The sequence below is a fragment of the Babylonia areolata genome, chromosome 12 (assembly GCF_041734735.1).
Source record: "Babylonia areolata isolate BAREFJ2019XMU chromosome 12, ASM4173473v1, whole genome shotgun sequence".
In the NCBI taxonomy this organism is placed as follows: domain Eukaryota; kingdom Metazoa; phylum Mollusca; class Gastropoda; order Neogastropoda; family Buccinidae; genus Babylonia; species Babylonia areolata.
The window spans coordinates 38,566,007-38,585,377 of record NC_134887.1 but is presented as its reverse complement, the minus strand read 5'-3'; the positions used below and the strand labels follow the sequence as shown (position 1 = coordinate 38,585,377).

Genomic DNA, 19,371 nt, shown 5'->3' with positions numbered 1-19,371 from the left:
GTCTGTCTCAATGAGACCATCACATGTTCTTCTTCACCTGCAAATTACTTTAATTAGGCTATAGTTTATTGTTTACAAATTAGTAAACCATTTGTCAAATAGAAATTGTGTCATTTAAAAAGGAGCTCCTTACCTGTCCAGTAATGTTTTTGAATGTGTAGGTACTGTAAGCATTATTATTATATATCATATGATGAAAGGGTTGTAAAAGCTCCAGGAATTTATGACACAGGAAAAGGACATGACCTTACTGACAGTAACAGTATGGTATATGAATGCAGTTAACATATTCAAATAACCTGGAGTTAGAATAAGGTGAGGTTCTGTAGCAGAATTTTTTTTCTAATATTTGTTTCTGAATATACTGTTTGTTTTAAAAAGTTTTATTTTGTTAGCAGCATTCCTGGTTTCTTTATCATATGATGAAATTCACGAGAAAAAAAACAAAAACAAAAAACCCTGTGGGCTGGATCATCAATACATTCCGATGTTTATTTCAAACGTTTTGTTTTTTGTATCAAACCACCTCTTTAGGCATTAAGTCTTTGAAAGTTTAATTCCGTAGACTTCTGTTTTTAATTTGTGTGCACATGTTACTTCCACAGCACAATACATCATGTGATCATTTCCATTTGTGAGCAATATCATAATGAACATGATACAGATAAGCCACTGGTTGAACCAGAAATGGTGATCACTTGATGTAATATTCAGAACCAGACTCATTCAGCCATTGGTCAGTGGCTTACCATGTGTACTGGTTAATTATTTACACTGTTCACACACAACAGTAGTGGCTACATGATGTATTTTTCAGATTCAGACTTGTCCTATCATTGATGGCTTTTCTGTATCATGTTTATGATAATATTGTTCACACAGATACAAGAGTATCAGACTTGTCAGTCATTGGCTTATACAGTTATAGTGTGCATTATATTATGATATTGTTCACACACAGAAATGATGATTACATGATGTGTGTGTGTGTGTGATTTCCTCCATTTGTTTCATCTTTCCGGTTTTTATCTTATATCTATGAATGTTATGTACAGTGTTGCTTCATGGAATGTTTATAGGAACTGTTTTATATTGTGATACTGTAGGTTGTTTGCTTTGATTGATTGTTAATCTGTGTTTGTGTGTGAGCTTGAGAGAGTGAACATATGCGTGTGTTTGTGGGTGCATGAGTACAAGTGTGTTTGTATATGCATGTGTCCATATTTAAATTTTCTACTTTGTTATCGTTGTCATTATTTATAGTTTTATCTTTTTGTTACATCTGATACATTACTTGATTTACTTAATGACATGATCTCTTTTAATTGTTCAAGATGTCTTAATTGATGAATGAATTAATAAATATATAGATAGATAAAATTCCAGATTGACTGGTCCAGTCAAGGTCTTAATTTTACTCTCGTGTTTTTCATCGCAGACACAGAAATGGGTCGCACAAAGGGAAAGAACCAGGAAGGGGCGGTGGGCCCCAGTGCCAGCAGCACCAACACGAGCGCTAGCCGAGCCAGCAGCCTGAGTCCTGCTCCCAGCGTGTCCGGCACCAGTGCCGCTATGCCCGTCCAGACTGACCAAATCATGAAAGAGCAGTTAAAAATACTGTTCACAGACGTCAGAAGTATCCAGGTAATAACTGTTCATGGATATCAGAAGTATCCAGGTAATGATTTGACAGGGTTCGTACTGTTCATAGACATCAGAAATATCCACGTAATAACTGTTCATGGACATCAGAAGTGTCCAGCCAGGTTATATTTGACAGAACTGATTCTGTTCATGGACATCACAGGTATCCAGGTTATATTTAACAGGGTTTGTACTGTTCATGGACATAAGTGTCCAGGTAATGATTGTTAGGGTTCATACTGTTCATGGACATCAGAAGTATCCGGGTTATATTGACCCTTTCGCTGCCAGGGAAATAAGATTTGAGTGAAATTTATTTGCCAGGGTTTTTTTTTTTTCACAAAAAATGGGTATATATTTTTTTTTAAATTCTGTGCTTTTTGTTATTGGAGAAAGACCCATAAAAGTATATATTTTCTGAAAGGTAAGTGAATAAAGAATACCTAACACATGTTTTCCAATTTTATGTGTTTTCAGTGACATGCTGTTGTTTTGAAATCAGTGTTGTTGTTTTTTTGTCACATTTTCAACTTGTTCATTACAAACATTAGTCAGGTAATTTGCACTAAAATATATTTTCTGGACAAATGGATAATACCTGCACACACAAATTATACTAGAACAACCACAATAAAGATTTTAAAAAAAGATACACAATGTATTGTGACCTCTCCAAGTGATAACATGGATACACTGTGTCCTGCTAATGATTCAGTCACTTTCTGTCATCTGCTATAGCTGTACAGCCGGCATCACTCACTGATAGACGTATCTCGGCCAGTTTCTTCATTGCTCCCTTTATTTTCTATCAAATTCTGCGATAAGGGAAAAGTCAGAATATTTCGATGACGAGTTATCTCATTGTGACAGCGAAGCGCACATGCTTGCGCTGACAAGTTATCTCATCATATAGGCAGCCTAGGGGTTAAAAGGGTTCGTACTGTTCATGGACATCAGAAGTATCCAGGTGATATTTGACAGAGTTCATACTGTTCATGGACATCAGAAGTGTTCAGGTTATGATTGTTAGGGTTCATACTGTTCATGGACATCAACTCCCACGTTCACTCGTATATACACGAGTGGGCTTTTACGTGTATGACCATTTTTACTCCGCCATGTAGGCAGCCATACTCTGCTTTGGGGTTTTTTCTTTATTTTCATTTTTTGTTGTTTTTTTTGTTTCCAGGACGAGCGATCAAGAAACGAACATAACCTGAACAACATTGCCAAGACCCAAGCGAGAATGAAGCAGGAGTTGAGAAGTAAGGTTCATTGGGCCTCAGGTAATGTGCCAACGAGTAATGTATACGTGTATGCACTTTGGAAAACAAAAGAAAAAGAATTGGAAGCTTGGGTCTCGGCTTTTCATCATCAGTCTTAAGCGCTAAGTTCAACCCACCCAGTGGTTGGTGATTGTGAGGGAAAAGGGAAAAAAATTTTCTGCTAAACTTAAAAAAAAAAAAAAATTAATTAATTTTTTGGTTTTATAATTCAGTATGAAATTAACTCAATTTCAGTGACCCAGATAAATGGTCAGCTGTGAAGGTTACATGGTAAACCGTTAACACTTGTGAGCTGAAGATCACTGATCTTAAACTTCTTTTCAGTAATGAAAGCACCTTAGTTAATTATTATATTGAAAGTATTGATTGATAAAAAGTGGGCCGTGGTAAACTATGGTAATATCTTCAGAAGTACTTATTTTGAAGATAAAGGGGAAAGTAATTGATTTTTATAGTGAGACAGATTAAATACATTTGTGATGCTGATGAGTGCAACAGCTGGGTGGCTAGGCTGCTGGACTATCAGTCAGTCCCCGAAAACAGAGTATGGCTGCCTACATGGCAGAGTAAAAAGGGTTACACACGTAAAAGCGGACTCGTGTACATATAAGTGAAGGTGGGAGTTGCAGTCCACGAACGAAGGAGAAGAAAAGACTTATCAGTCCAGAGGATCCTGAGTTCTAAACCTGGACACAGCACCTGATAGCTTAAGGTTGCAAAGTTTTTTTCAGATCTCTCTGGTCCACAGATGTGCAGATCTTCAAGTGCCTGAAATTTCTTCAAGAATATTTGTATTCAGAAGATCAGATGTGCTGGCTCAAAATCCCATAATCCGTTTCAACATTTGGAGGATTGTGGAAACAATATATCGGGGTGTCCCCCAAAAAGTGAACCGCTTTTTGACAAGTATTTTCTCAGTGATAGAGAAACCGAATTCATTGAAAATTTTCACACAGTAACCTTAGGGTGTTATCAACAAGCCTGCAAAATGTCTAAAGTATACCCAGCACGCACACCCCTAAAAACCATGTTTGCTGACATGGTGGGGCGAAGAAGGTCACACATGTCTAAGCCCTCTCATACAAGTGAATGCAGGAGTTGAAGCCCACGAATGCAGAAGATGATACACCGGATTCAAATTGGTACTCCAAAACACACTTTTCAAGATGAAATTTGATTTTCAGCATTGTATATTTTACTGTTCAGTTTGTCACTGTCAGTTTTCAGTCCCAGATATTTAAAGAAACATTAACAGTAACTGAAATTAAAACGCAATTAATCGTCAGAATTGTTTGGGGTTTTTTTTTTCACTTAAGTTTTCTGATTTTTATTAGCTTTTCTTTTAGATTGATTTTACAAGTAATAAACATGAGTAAATACAACCTTACCTCACGTAGAGCTGTGACGTTTAACAAGGGTGTATGATACCAGATGGAAGACATCTAATTTTAAATTTGCATGCTCAGGAAATAATTTGTTTTGCTAGCTCCTCATTTATGAGGGTTTTTTTTTTGTTTGTTTTTTTAAATGTTTGTCATCTTGACCCAAATGGAACAATGTAAATACTGTACCATACACTGCAATCTTAGTGCAGTCACAATCAGCTTTTTCATATGTTGATTTTGACAGTCATTTTGAGTCACTGGAAAATTGGAAAGCTAAAAAAGAAGAAAAGAAAAAAGGAGCATACAAGGTGGACAATTTTTTTTCTTCTGAACTGAAATCTGTGGGCTTTTCTCTTTTTGACAGACTGATAATGTGAAACAGGTGCTTTGGTTTTTTTGTCATTAGTTTCTTGTCAGTTCATCACAAGGTGATTTAACATACACGCATTTATTACTTTCAGTAAGCGTGAACATGCACACACACACACACACTCACGTGCGCACGCACACACACACACAAGCACTCTTTCTCTCTCACATGCACTCAGATACACACAGACGCCACACAAACACACACACACACACACACACACATTTATACTTACACATACACACACACGCACGCACGCACATGTAATCGGGAGCTTGGGAGACCGATTTGAGGCTTTGATAGATGATCCGACTTTTTGGCTTCTTGCTTCTTACTGTGTACACTGTACATGATTGCAAGCTTGACATCGTCTTGTTTTGTTGTTTCCAGACACACTTTTGCACACACTCACACGCACATACACATGAAAATGAACAGGCAGCATGCGTTTGCCCACATTCACATGCACGTATACGAAAACATGAACATGCTCACAGGCAAATGCATTTACATGACAGCAGTGTATAGTCCATGCAAACTGGCAGACTTGGAAAAAGAGTGACTGCAGTGGGAGGATGAGGTGGAGAGGGTGGGTGTTTGTTTCACCCGTGTGTGGTTTGTTTAGTTTGCTGACGGGACGAAAGAATAGTGAGCAAAGCCCAGGAGGAGCCACCATTTGAACAGTTTGTTGTGATGTGTTGTTTTCAGTAACTCCGTACTACAAGAACAAACTGGAGGGTTTGTATAACACTGCCACGCAAGATGCTGAGACAGAGGCTGAGTGAGTGCCGTCGGCTTTTAGAGTTACTGCTTAATTAAATTGAAACCTTGCTGCTTTCAGAGTACTGCTTAATTAAATTGAAACCTTGCTGCTTTTAGAGTTACTGCTTAATTAAATTGAAACCTTGCTGCTTTCAGAGTACTGCTTAATTAAATTGAAACCTTGCTGCTTTCAGAGTACTGCTTAATTAAATTGAAACCTTGCTGCTTTTAGAGTTACTGCTTAATTAAATTGAAACCTTGCTGCTTTTAGAGTACTGCTTAATTAAATTGAAACCTTGCTGCTTTTAGAGTACTGCCTAATTAATGAAATCTTGCTGCTTTTAGAGCACTGCTTAATTAAATTGAAACCTTGCTGCTTTAAGAGTATTGCTTACAGTTGAAACCTTGCTGCCTGTGTAATGAAAGAGATATTATTTTAAGCTTTTGTTGTCTTTTAGTTTGTTTTGTTTTTGTTGTTGTTGTTTTTTTTAATGTACATATGTGTATACCTTTTTGATGTTTTTTTAGCGTAACTGCTGACTGCTTTTATAGTACTACAAAAAGAATTAAAATTGCTGCTGTGCTATGAAAAGGATACTGCATAAAGCTTTTGTCATCTTTTTCTTTTTGTGTTTTTTTGTTGTTGTTTTCTTGGCATCTGTTTTCTTGTTAATGGTTATGTCTGTGTAGTTATGATTATTTCTCATCTTTGTTATATCTTTGAACCAAAACATATGGCCAACGCGGTTTTTTTTTTTTTATTCCAAGCCCCCTTTCTTTGGAAACAACTTCCTCAGCCTCTCCATCACTCATCTTCGCTGCAGTCTTTGAAATCCAGCCTGAAGACCCCATCTTTTCCCCTCCTGATTAATTCTTAACAGCCTCATCCCCATCCAGTATGAACTAAATTGACTATTAGTGAGTGAGTGAGTTTTGATAGTTTCAGAACTTGTTGGTAGTATTTTTGATTGTGTATTCTTTACGATTGTGTGCTGTGACGTGTGTGTGCATCCACATGTGTGTTGTGGGTGTGTGTGTGTTTAGGGGTGTGTGAATAGTTCTTGATGATGTTTGGTATCTTGTGTTCAATTTTTCCTTTTTGATATTTACATATGTGTTCTATTTGTAAACTCTTATGGCTTATTTTCAAAGATTAGGCGTAAATGCTCATAATGATAATAATATGTTTACTTACTCTTTGATGATGGGCCTTTGCTTGTACTGTCTGTCTGTCTCTGTCTCTCTCTCTCTCTCCTCTCTCTCTCTCTCTCTCTCTCTCTCTCTCTCCAGGCAAAAAGTTAAATGACATCAGTTGGCTGACAAAAATGCAGCACTCTGAGGCAGAATATGAGTAAGGCACGTAAAACTGGAACAAGTTTGATATATACATATTTCAGTGCCAACTCTTAAAAGGCATTTTCTGGGATATTTCTGCATTTCGCAAATAGGATAGTGTTTGTTCCTTTATGGCTGTGAGTGAGTATATGCATTGTAACTGATGTGTATATTTCTAAATAATATGATTAAGCATGGTAATTGTTATGATTGAATATGTGTTTGTTTCTCAGATAAGAATGAGCATGTTATTGCAAATGTATGCCTGCTTATGAACAAGCATGTGTGTGTGTCAAGCATGTATGTGTGTGTGTGTGGAAAAAAAAAAAGACCAAAAAGTTAAACTGAAATTTCAGTAAAAAACCTTTTTGTTAGCGGCGGTTCTCATGATCTGAAAACCTTTTGGTAGCAGTGGTTTTCGTGGCAACAACATGGAGATCCTACCGTTGCTAATGTTTCATAATGTGTTGACGGGGAACTGCATTTGTCAAGGATGTTGCGGAACGCCCTGGCCAAGGTCCGAGAGATCAAGGCTCTGCAGGAGAGGCAGAAACAAGGTGAGTTCTAGGCGTGGACTTTGAAAAAATGACGTTAACTCTTTTTGGACTGAGCACTTTGATTGGGGCTCCAAGTTTTCTTTAGTAACATTAACTGATGGTGGCTGAAGGGGCTTGATCGAGGCTCCAAGTTTACTACAGTAACATTAACTGGTAGTAGATTAAGGGCCTTAATTGGGGCTCCAAGTTTACTACAGTAACATTAACTGATAGTGGATGAAGGGCCTTGATCAGGGCTCCAAGTTTACTACAGTAACATTAACTGATAGTGGATGAAGGACTTTGATCGAGGCTCCAAGTTTACTACAGTAACATTAACTGATAGTGGATGAAGGACTTTGATTGGGGCTCAAAGTTTACTACAGTAACGTTAACTGATAGTGGATGAATGGCCTTAATTATTGGGGTTCCAAGTTTACTATAGCAACATTAACTGATAGTGGATGAAGGGCCTTACTAGGGCTCCAAGTTTACTGTAGTAACATTAACTGATGGTGGATGAAGGACTTTGATTGGGGCTCAAAGTTTACTACAGTAACATTAACTGATAGTGGATGGAGGGCCTTGATTGGGGCTCCAAGTTTACTACAGCAACATTAACTGATAGTGGATGAAGGACTTTGATCGAGGCTCCAAGTTTACTACAGTAACATTAACTGGTAGTAGATTAAGGGCCTTAATTGGGGCTCCAAGTTTACTACAGTAACATTAACTGGCAGTGGATGAAGGGCCTTGATCAGGGCTCCAAGTTTACTACAGTAACATTAACTGATAGTGGATGGAGGGCCTTAATTGGGGCTCCAAGTTTACTACAGTAACATTAACTGATAGTGGATGAAGGACTTTGATCGGGGCTCCAAGTTTACTACAGTAACATTAACTGACAGTGGATGAAGGACTTTGATCGGGGCTCCAAGTTTACTACAGTAACATTAACTGATAGTGGATGAAGGACTTTGATCGGGGCTCCAAGTTTACTACAGTAACATTAACTGACAGTGGATGAAGGACTTTGATCAGGGCTCCAAGTTTACTACAGTAACATTAACTGATAGTGGATGAAGGGCCTTGATCAGGGCCCTACGTTTACTATAGCAACATAACTGGTAGTAGATAAGGGCCTTGATCGGGGTTCCAAATTTACTATAGTAACATTAACTGGTAGTAGATTAAGGGCCTTAATTATTGGGGCTCCAAGTTTACTACAGCAACATTAACTGACAGTGGATGAAGGGCCTTGATCGAGGCTCCAAGTTGTAGATTCTCCACATCCTTCACCCCTCTACCCCTCTGCACAGCACCATCAGCAAATGCATGGTGTTGTGATGGAAGAGACCGTTGTAGATTTCCCACATCCTCTCCCCCCTCTACCCCTCTCTCCCTCTCCCCCACTGTGCAGCAGTTGCAGCAGCAAATACGTGGTGTTGTGATGGAAGAGACCGTTGTAGATTTCCCCCATCCTTCCCCCCTCTCCCCTACTCTCCCTTTCCCCTCCCCCCCCTACCCCTCTCTCCCTCTCCCCCTCTGTGCAGCAGTAGCAGCAGCAAATACGTGGTGTTGTGATGGAAGAGACTGTTGTAGATTCCAAGAACCCCAAGCCCATCATGAGGCGTGGAGTGCTCATGACGCTCCTGCAGCAGAACGCTACCACCCTGCCCCTGTGGGTCAGCAAGCCCGGGGAAAAGTCAGTGCTCCTCTTTAACATCCTCCTCCTCCTCCTTCTTCTTCTTCTCCTTCGTCTTCTCCTTCTTTGTCTTCTTCTTCGTCTTCTCCTCTTCCTTCTTCTTCTTCTTCTTCTTCTTTTTCTCCTCCTCCTCCTCCTCCTGCTCCTTCTTCTCATTCTGCTCCTTCTGCTTCTTCTTCTCCTTCTGCTTCTTCTTTCTTCTTCTTCTTCTTGTTCTTCTACTCCTTCTCCTTCTCTTTCTTCTTCTTCTTCTTCTGCTCCTTCTCTTTCTTCTTCTCCTCCTTCTCCTTCTTTTTCTTCTACTTCTCCTTCCTCTTCTTCTGATTGTCCTTCTCCTTCTCTTCATCTTCTTTTCTCTTCTCTTCTTCTCCTTCTGCTCCTTGTCCTTTTTCTACTACTTCTCCTTTTTTCTTTTTTCATGAATTTTCTTTTGGGGGTTAGGGCAGGGGAGTTCTTATACAGAATAGACATGTCCAGGGGAGGTGGGGTGGGGTGGGGGGGTCAGGCTCCTCTTATACCTGACCTTTTTTTTTTCTTTTCTTTTCTTTTTTTTCATGGATGTGGGGGGTAGGGGTTCTGACATGGATAAGTAGAAAGAGTGGTTTACCACTTAACCTTCTGTTTCTTATATGTATGTCAATTTTTTATTTATTTATTTTTTATTCATTTTAATAGGGATTTGGGAATGGGGTTTTTGTGTGGATGGAGGAGATTAACTTTTTTTTTTTGATTTTTTTTTTTTATGTGAATAGGTACTGGGACTTTGGGGGAACATTAAAACAGTGGAAGAAGAGGTTTAGGGCCCCCTGTGCCAAGCCTTATTTACACATAGTGGATGTGAAATCACTGCCCCCCGCCCCCCTCCCCTTCCCCCCAAACCCCCCTCCCCCTGCCGATGGTCACAAAAAGCTGTGGAACCTTTTCCAACGGTTTTGAAAACTGTGCCCCCCACAGACCCCCTCCGTTGTGCGGCGCGGTGCCGGCAGACGGGAGCTACGTGTGCAACAAGAACGACAAGATTGCGGCGCGGGTGAAGAGCGCGGAGGGTGAGGAGAACTGGATCCTGGCCAGTGTGGTGTCCTTCACCCCCCAGACCAACCGCTACGAGGTGGACGACATTGACGCTGAGGAAGGGAAAGAGTAAGTGTTGTTCCGTTCTTGTGCGTTGGTAAGGGGGAAAAGAGTAAGTGTTGTTCCGTTCTTGTCTGTCGGTAAGGGGGAAAGAGTAAGTGTTGTTCCGTTCTTGCCCGTCGGTAAGGGGGAAAGAGTAAGTGTTGTTCCGTTCTTGTCTGTCGGTAAGGGGGAAAGAGTAAGTGTTGTTCCGTTCTTGCCTGTCGGTAAGGGGAAAGAGTAAGTGGAGCACTTGGTGCGGCTCCGGATGACAAAATGGTATAGTGGTTTGGACAGTTAAAAAATTTTCCATATTTTCCTCGTGGGGTAGCATAACAACAACAGCTACACCGGGCATTGCAAGCCCATGACAAGCAAATCTGTATACGTATCAAAAATGGCGTTGCAGGCGATACAAATGGAAATTTTTGGAGCAAAAAAGATAATGACAGCGGCTTTTAATGCTGCTGAAGTGATTGAAATGCTTCAAACTGAACGTTTGGACATCGACGAGGATGATGAAAACGTTGAATAAAGTGTCTGCAGTGTCAGTCTGGCTCCACGACTAAACCATTATTGTCGTTAGTAGGGGGCTTAGTAGGTGGTGTCCTAAGTACGTTAAAACAGACCAGGCACCACTGAACACCACCGAAGTGACTCAGCAGCAGTGCTGGGTCTCCTCTGGTGTGTGGCCTCCTGGCGACCTAACATCGATGGTTCCCTGTGGACTGCCGACGCTGGAACTAAGACGGACGAACCCGGGTGTGGCCATGTATGGGGGAATCTAAATGAGCGGCGTGGGAGTAATGCCACTGAAATGGCGCAGATGATGGGACAGCAAAAAAAAAAACAACTGTCTGCAGTGAAGAAAGCTACCAACAAGAAGGTACTGACAGTGACTCAAGTTTCGGAGGGCAGTGAAGGAGGGAGGGAAGTGGATATACACATGACTAGAGGAGAGGGGTCAGTGGGTCAAGTACACTTGAGTTTCATTCAGTTATTTTGTGTTTTGTATTTTATGTGATTTTTTTCCTAACCCTAACAAATGGTCCGTCTGCAAGGAAAAGCTAAGGAGGAAAAATTTCCGTGCCGAGTGAATTAACAAATACTCTTTGAATGATGGTGGTGTTGACTGATAATCACTATCCATCAGTGATGAGTGAAGCTGGGTGTGTGTGTGCGTGTGTGTGTGTGTGTGTGTGTGTGTGTGTGTGTGTGTGTGTGTGTGTGTTGTATTTGTCACTGGTTTTCTTTTCACCTGAAAAGTTTACAGTTGTTTTTGCTTCAGAGTGATCACGAACAGCATTGCTTCATAACCTTTGTAGTGAGATTGTTTTTGCTTCAGAGTGATGACGAATGGCATTGCTTCATAACCTTTGTAGTGAGATTGTTTTTGCGTCAGAGTGATCACGAACAGCATTGCTTCATAACCTTTGTGTTACACTCCATCTTGCTCACTACGATCGGCTTCGGATTGACTCTGTTTACGCATACCCAGCTTCAAACACTCGACTGTTGGCCGCCGTTCTTTCTGTCTGGACCTTGCAATTGGAATGAACTTCCTCTTTCGCTTCGTCAAGTCTCCACACTCAGCTCTTTCAAGTCTGGCCTTAAAACCCACCTCTTCCCAAAATAGCCTCCCTTGCCTGCCTCTTCCTTGTCCTTAGTTTCTACAGTTTTAGAGTTATGCATGCGTGTGAATGACTGGTGCGAAAGCGCTTTGATTTGTCTCTGCACAAGATTCAGCACTATATAAATACCATTATTATTATTATTATTCTTAGTGAGATTGTTTGTTTTTGCTTCAGTGTGATCAGGAACGGCATTGCTTCATAACCTTTGTAGTGAGATTGTTTCGGTCCCCAGACGACACTCCATCAGCCGCCGACGGATCGTGCCCTTGCCGATCTACCGTGCCAACCCAGAGACAGACCCTGAGGCCCTCTTCCCCAAGGGCACCGTAAGCTGCTCTTTTTTTCTTTCTTTCTTTCTTTTCTTCTCCTTAACATGTCAACAATCATTGATCAAGCACTTTTGGAACTTCCAGATTCCTTGCCTGCAGATTTGCAGAATGTTTCTCTGAGACAGAGAGGGAAACAGAAAAGGAAGGAAGAAAGAAAGAGAGTGAGAGTGAAGAAAGAGTGATGAAAGACAGTATTCTCAGAATGGTGGGTTTTTTTTTCTCAAGGCCTAAGTGCGTTGGGTTATGCTGCTGGTCAGGCATCTGCTTGGCAGATGTGGTGTAGCATATATGGATTTGTCTGAACGCAGTGAGGCCTCCCTGAGCTACTGAAACTGAAACTGAGAGGGAAACAAAGAAAGGAAGAAAGAAAGAGAGTGAGAGCGAAGAAAGAGTGATGAATGACGGTATTCGCAGAATGTTTCTCTGAGACTGAGAGGTGAAACAGAGAAAGGAAGAAAGAAAGAGAGTGAGAGCGAAGAAAGAGTGATGAATGACAGTATTCGCAGAATGTTTTTCTGAGACTGAGAGGTGAAACAGAAAGAAAGGAAAGAAGAAAGGAAGAGAGTGAGAGTCAAGAAAGAATGACGAATGACTGTCAGTAAAGGCCAACTATCTTGCAATACCTGTGCAATCCTGTTGAAGATATCTCGCTCTCTTTTTTTTTTTTTTTATTTTATTTTTTTTATACTCATTCTACAAGATAGTCTTTTTTTTCTGTTCAGTTTTGTTTTGTTTCAGTTAGGCTAGATTTTGTCCTCCTTGAGCTGTTTGGAACAGATAAGAGAAAGGGAGAGAGAGAGAGAACTCTGGAATTTTACACTAAAGTCACTGGCCTGTATACAAGGGGCCCACAGGAACTGGAAGGACTCACTGATAAAAATGTTATCTCTAAAAACTTGGAAATTCCCAAATGGTCTTGTGTATGCTAAGTAGAGCCTTCAGCTAATTGTATCTAAAACTCTGTCTTTCTGCACTAATGTTGCAGCTCTGCTTAATGGATAATTCTGGGCTGCGTTCACGTCACAGGCTCGGGTTTTGTGACCCAGTGATCAGAATGTACACATTAGAGATCCATGTTAAGTTTGTTGGAGCAAAAAATAATAATAATAATAATTCTTTTCATTTTTTTTTAGCAGTCTCCACTATACCTATTCGTTCACTTCCTTGCCGTTTTTGCAAGGAAGATTCCAGAACAACTTGATAACGTCAAAGCGAACAGAGATCCAAGGAATAGTTTTCTTTTATCAGGCAGGTAACCAGACTGGGCGAACTGATTCCGACTCTTTGCTGCAGTTTTTTCTCTACACACAAACATGTCTGGGTGGTTTTGGAGAAATTGGATAGGGGCATAGACTGCTTTCAGGTTATTCTTCTGTATTGACGATTGACAGGCTGTTGTGTATTGATTGAACTTGCCAGAGTTAATTATGTTATTTTGGGTTGGTTGGTTGTTGATTTTGGGTGTGTTTTCATTTGTTTGTGGTTGGTTTTCAGTTGTTTGTTATGTGGTGTGTGGTTTATTTTTGACTCACTTTTGTAAACAAAGTGAGTCTATGTTTTAACCCGGTGTTCGGTTGTCTCTTTGTGTGTGTGTGTGTGTGTCTGTGTGTCCATGGTAAACTTTAACACTGACATTTTCTCTGCAAATACTTTGTCAGTTGACACCAAATTTGGCATAAAAATAGGAAAAATTCAGTTCTTTCCAGTCATCTTGTTTAAAACAATATTGCACCTGGGATGGGCACAAAAAAATAAAAAAAGAAGCCTAATTATATGCAAACTGCATTTACTGTTATATTTATATTTTTTGTATTCTCTAATCTTGGCACTTTGACCTCTTATTCTGACACAACAACAAGAGGAGTCATTATTATCATTTTTTGTTCAAACAGGAACTTCTTTTGCTAAGCATTGAATTTTTTTTATATTTGCAAACGTTTAGGTGCAGTTAGTAAAAAAGGGAAATTACTCTGTAATTAATGCTAGGGGACTTAATTTATCACAAGTGAGTCTTGAAGGCCTTGCCTCTCTTGTTCACTGTTTTTTTTCCTTCCCTCTACAGTTGGTGTTGGCCCTGTACCCTCAGACGACCTGCTTCTATCGCGGATTGGTGGACGAGCCTCCAAAAACTGTGAGTTTGTTGGGGGAGGGAGGGGGACGGGGGGGCTTGGGAGGGGAGGGGAGGGGGGGATTACTTTTGATATCTTGTTCTGTAGCTGCCTGCCTTGTCTGTCGATTTGTCTCTCTCTTGTCTGCCCCCCCCACCCCTTCTCTTTCTGCATTTGTCTGTCTGTCTGTCTCTCTCCTCTCTGTCTCTGTCTGTCTGTCTCTCTCTGTGTCTCTGTCTCTCCCCAATGAGGAACTTGTCACTTCACACTGAATTGATTTGTTTGATGTGTTCTAACCCCATAAAGTCTCTCACCCCCCTCCCCGTCTCTCTCTTTCTCTCTCTCCCTTTCTCTCTCCCTCTCACCCCCCCCCCTCTCTCTCTCTCTCTCTCTCTCTCTCTCTCTCCTCTCTGTGTCTCTGTCTCTGTCTCTCCCCAGTGAGGAACTTGTCACTTCACACTGAATTGAATTGTTAGATGTGTTCTAACCCCATAAAGTCTCTCACCCCCCTCCCCGTCTCTCTCTTTCTCTCTCTCCCTTTCTCTCTCCCTCTCTCTCTCTCTCTCTCTCTCTCCCCCAATCATTGTTGTTGTGTTCATTTGAATGCAGCTGTTCTTGGTGGTTTTGTCACAACAGTGTTGTTTTTATTGTTGTTGTCATCATTGTTGTCGTTGTTGTTGTGTACATTTCAATGCAGCTCTGTTCGTGGTGGTTTTGTCACAACAGTGTTGTTATTGTCGTTGTTGTTGTCATCATTGTTATCGTTGTTGTGTACATTTCAGTGCAGCTCTGTTCGTGGTGATTTTGTCACAACAGTGTTGTTATTGTCGTTGTTGTTGTCATCATTGTTATCGTTGTTGTGTACATTTCAGTGCATCTCTGTTCGTGGTGGTTTTGTCACAACAATGTTGTTGTTACTGTTGTTGTCATCATTGTTGTCGTTGTTGTTGTGTACATTTCAATGCAGCTCTGTTCGTGGTGGTTTTGTCACAACAGTCGTCGTTGTTGTTGTTGTTATCATTGTTGTCGTTGTTGTGTACATTTCAATGCAGCTCTGTTCGTGGTGGTTTTGTCACAACAATGTTGTTGTTACTGTTGTTGTCATCATTGTTGTCGTTGTTGTTGTGTACATTTCAATGCAGCTCTGTTCTTGGTGGTTTTGTCACAACAGTGTTGTTGTTGTTGTCATCATTGTTGTCGTTGTTGTTGTGTACATTTCAATGTAGCTCTGTTCTTGGTGGTTTTGTCACAACAGTGTTGTTGTTATTGTTGTCATTGTTGTTGTTGTTGTTGTGTACATTTCATTGCTGCTCTGTTCTTGGTGGTTTTCTCACAACAATGTTGTCGTTGTTGTTGTTGTTGTCATCATTGTTGTCGTTGTTGTGTACATTTCAGTGCCGCTCTGTTCTTGGTGGTTTTGTCACAACAATGTTGTCGTTTTCATTGTTGTTGTGTACATTTCAGTGCATCTCTGTTCGTGGTGGTTTTGTCACAACAATGTTGTTGTTATCGTTGTCATTGTTGTCGTTGTTGTGTACATTTCAATGCAGCTCTGTTCGTGGTGGTTTTGTCACAACAATGTTGTCGTCATTGTTGTTGTTGTTGTCATCATTGTTGTCGTTGTTGTGTACATTTCAATGTAGCTCTGTTCGTGGTGGTTTTGTCACAACAATGTTGTTGTTGTTATCCTTGTCATCATTGTTGTTGTTGTTGTTTACATTTCAATGCAGCTCTGTTCTTGGTGGTTTTGTTGCAACAGTATTGTCGTTGTTGTTGTTGTTATCAATGTTGTCGTTGTTGTTGTCATCAATGTTGTCGTTGTTGTTGTGTACATTTCAATGCAGCTCTGTTCTTGGTGGTTTTGTCACAACAATGTTGTCATCCGTCATCGTTGTTGTTGTTGTTTACATTTTGATGCGGCTCTGTTATTTATTTGCTGTTTTGTCGTTGTTTTTCAAGCATGAAGACGACTACTCGGTGCTGTTTGAGGACACGACGTACACTGACGGCTATTCTCCTCCCCTTATGGTGGCCCAGCGATACGTCATCGCCTGCAAGGAGGACAAGAAGAAATGATTTGTGTGGCTGCTTTCATGTATTGGGGGGTGCCTGGAGAGAGAGTGTGTGCACAGGCATGGGAGTGTGTCTGTACACAACACTTTCATACAGGCAGAGAGGAGCCGTTCAGTGAACATGTTGGATTTCGTTTCAGCCTGTTATGAGGGGGGGTATGGAGGAGAGAATGTTTTGTTACTTGTAGCATGCGTGTGTGTGTGTGTGTGTGTGTGTGTGTATGCGAACAAGTGTGAAAGAGCTGTTTACGCAAAGAAAGGCTGAGAAAGTTGGATGGTTTGATCTGAAATGGCGTCTTAAAGTTGGGACTTTTGTGGTGATGAGAGAACGTTTGTTAGCTTGATAAAATGCGTTTTGGGGTCAAACGTTGTGAGAGTAACATTGATTCAGTATTTGCCTGAAGGAAAATCAGTGTTGCACTTAGTTGACTGATCTGTCGATCCCTTGGGGTTTTCCTGTGGCTGCATTCCCTTGGTATCCAACCAGGGCTTAGCCGGCAGTAGATGCTGCAGAGATGAACGTAAAGGCAACAGGATTATCTTCACCATGCCAGTAATGTGTGTGTATGTAATGTATGTGTTTTGACTGCATTCCATTGGAGATCTTTCTTACTCCCATCAGAAAGGGTTTAGCTTCTTCGTTTTCCATATTTTGATGATTTTTGTGTGTGTGTGTGTTTTTGTTTTGTTTGTTTTTGTTTGGGGGGGGTTCGGGGGGGTTTGGTTGATTGGCATTTTGATTTTCACCAAACAATATTGTAGACAGCATACTTTAATCGTAGTTGATGGATTTTTGTAGTTTTCTTCTTTCAAAACGTGTACAATATCCAATATAGCAGTTAGTGTGGAGAAGTTGTGAGCACTGAGGACGGATGACTGGAAGGATGAGGGTTTGAATCCTATCAGAGGTGAGCACCTATCCAGAGTTGAGCGTGCTGTCGGCTCTAATGGGAAGACTGGGTCTGCACAGTCGAAGGTCACTTGACTTTTTTGTGAATGTTGCCTAGATTTCCCTACAAACACTGCAGGTTTCTGTATATCTGGGGCCTGGTTGACACTGGGATATATAGTGTGAAAGGAAGTGAACAGTGATGCCACTGAACTGGTACAGATAACAGGGCAGCAAAAAAAAAAAAAAAAAAGGAAATTTTCTATCTAAAATTATGTTTAAGTAACATACTTACCGTGACCCACTAGTGCAGACTCCGGCAGGGGTCTGACATTCCTGTCCTGTGCAAACTACTATCCGCCTATGCGGAGAAAACGAAAGTAGCTACGGCCGATAACCTCTCGGAAGTAGGTAACCTCCTTTTTGTTCAGAAGTAGGTAACCTCCCCTTTGTCCCGCTGGCTAGCGCCCTCTTTTTCCGGCAGCCATTATGACTCCTGTTCCTGTGCTCTCCATATGGCTAAGTTTTTTTTCGTATTTTCTGTCTGGCTGTCGATTCTCTGGTGTTCTTGTTTTTTGTCAAATTTTGTCTTCAACCAGGTCACATAATTATATGGTTTGATTGGGAGATTGGGCTAAAATTAAGGCGCGATCGCAATTGATTCGCAGACACCCTGGGCCATCTATTTCTGGCCCTCTCAACAACGCCAACCCACCGCCTCCTCCACTTCCTTCGCTCCCTCCGGTCAACTCCAGACCTCAAAAAAAAGGCTTTTTGTTTAAATGTAACCATTATTTTGACTCGTCTTGAGCACCTTAGCTCTTTTGGGTTTCTTTGTGTTTCTTTATTATTTGTCAACTTTTCTTTTTTTCATGTGTATGTGTGTGACATTGTTATGATGATTTATGTTGATATACATGTATGTTTGGTTTTTGCAAAATCATTTATATATTAGTGGTTTGTATGGGTTGTGTTGTCTCAACGCTACACGCAGCAGTGTCCGTGTTCAGTGTCGCATTTAGCATGCGTTAAATGTAACCATTATTTTGACTCATCTTGAGCACCTTAGCTCTTTTGGGTTTCTTTGTGTTTCTTTATTATTTGTCAACTTTTTTTTTTTCATGTGTATGTGTGTGACATTGCTATGATTTATGTTGATATACATGTATGTTTGGTTTTTGCAAAATCATTTATATTAGTGGTTTGTACGGGTTGTGTTGTCTCAACGCTACACGCAGCAGTGTCCGTGTTAAGTGTCGCATTTAGCATGCGCTACCTCAAGTAGTTAACGGAACTTTCAAAAAACACTCCCTGAAAACAAGTGCCTGCGAGTGCAAATATATATCTGCTGTTGATGTAGCGTTCAGGTAGTGACCAAAAACAAATGTTCAAAATACAAACCTTATTCCTGTAACCAAAAAGCTAACATTCAAAATACAAACCTTTGTTGTGTATAAGCAAAATTGATGAACACGGCTGATTGACCTGTACTATCGAGAAGTCGTCTGTGTTTGGTTTTTATTGACTGACATGTGTAAACAAAGTGAGTCTATATAATAACCTTGTTTGGTTTGTGTGTGTATGTGCCTATGGTATTGCCCTTTTCTCTGGAAATAGATTTCTCAACTCCAAATTGGTCTTAAAGATGGAGAGAGAGAAAATCTCCACCCCCTCCACCACCCCACATTCCAATTATGACAGTGCAGGAGGAAAGGAAAATGACATGCAGGAAACAATCAACATTTCCACAACAATTTCACTAATATATATTTTTTTTTAGATTTTTATTCAACAAAAAAAAAAGTTAGCACTTGCATCCAGCAGACTGACAGACTGATTCATTTTTTCATTAACTTACTCCGGACGATGGAACACTATAGCGTTCCTGACGACAGAACGCTATAGTGGTTTCGACAATTAAAAATTTTTTCCACGTTTTCCTCCTGGGGTAGCATAACAATCGCAGCTACACCGGGCATTGAGAACGTGTCCAGGGTCGAATGGAAAGTTTCTTCATGAGATTCCGTAACAACACACTCCACAGTGATCCATCGAGTTCAGGACCCCACACGACAAGCTAATCTGGCATCGCAGGTGACACAAGTGGAAATTTTGGAAGCAAACTAGATCATGACATCAGCTTTTACCGCTGCTGAAGTGATTGAAATGCTTCAAATTGAAGGTTTCAACATCAACAAGGATGATG

General features: G+C 40.7%; 1 protein-coding gene across 2 annotated transcripts in view; it reads left to right on the top strand.

Annotated features, from left to right (window-relative positions):
- LOC143288602 (SAGA-associated factor 29-like) overlaps window positions 1-17,580 on the top strand; it is an 18,466-nt gene extending 886 nt beyond the window's left edge. The window contains exons 2-10 of one of the 2 annotated variants that reach the window (XM_076597241.1): window positions 1,439-1,644; window positions 2,834-2,909; window positions 5,394-5,466; window positions 7,275-7,339; window positions 8,921-9,023; window positions 9,978-10,163; window positions 12,000-12,093; window positions 14,159-14,227; window positions 16,164-17,580. In XM_076597241.1, the coding sequence (XP_076453356.1) occupies window positions 1,447-1,644; window positions 2,834-2,909; window positions 5,394-5,466; window positions 7,275-7,339; window positions 8,921-9,023; window positions 9,978-10,163; window positions 12,000-12,093; window positions 14,159-14,227; window positions 16,164-16,280 (981 nt within the window). In that variant the 5' untranslated portion in view covers window positions 1,439-1,446 and the 3' untranslated portion in view covers window positions 16,281-17,580. Of the gene's footprint in view, window positions 1-1,438; window positions 1,645-2,833; window positions 2,931-5,393; window positions 5,467-7,274; window positions 7,340-8,920; window positions 9,024-9,977; window positions 10,164-11,999; window positions 12,094-14,158; window positions 14,228-16,163 lie in introns of both variants that reach the window. The other variant, XM_076597240.1, reaches the window with a different exon arrangement.
- The last annotated feature ends 1,791 nt before the right edge of the window (window positions 17,581-19,371 follow it).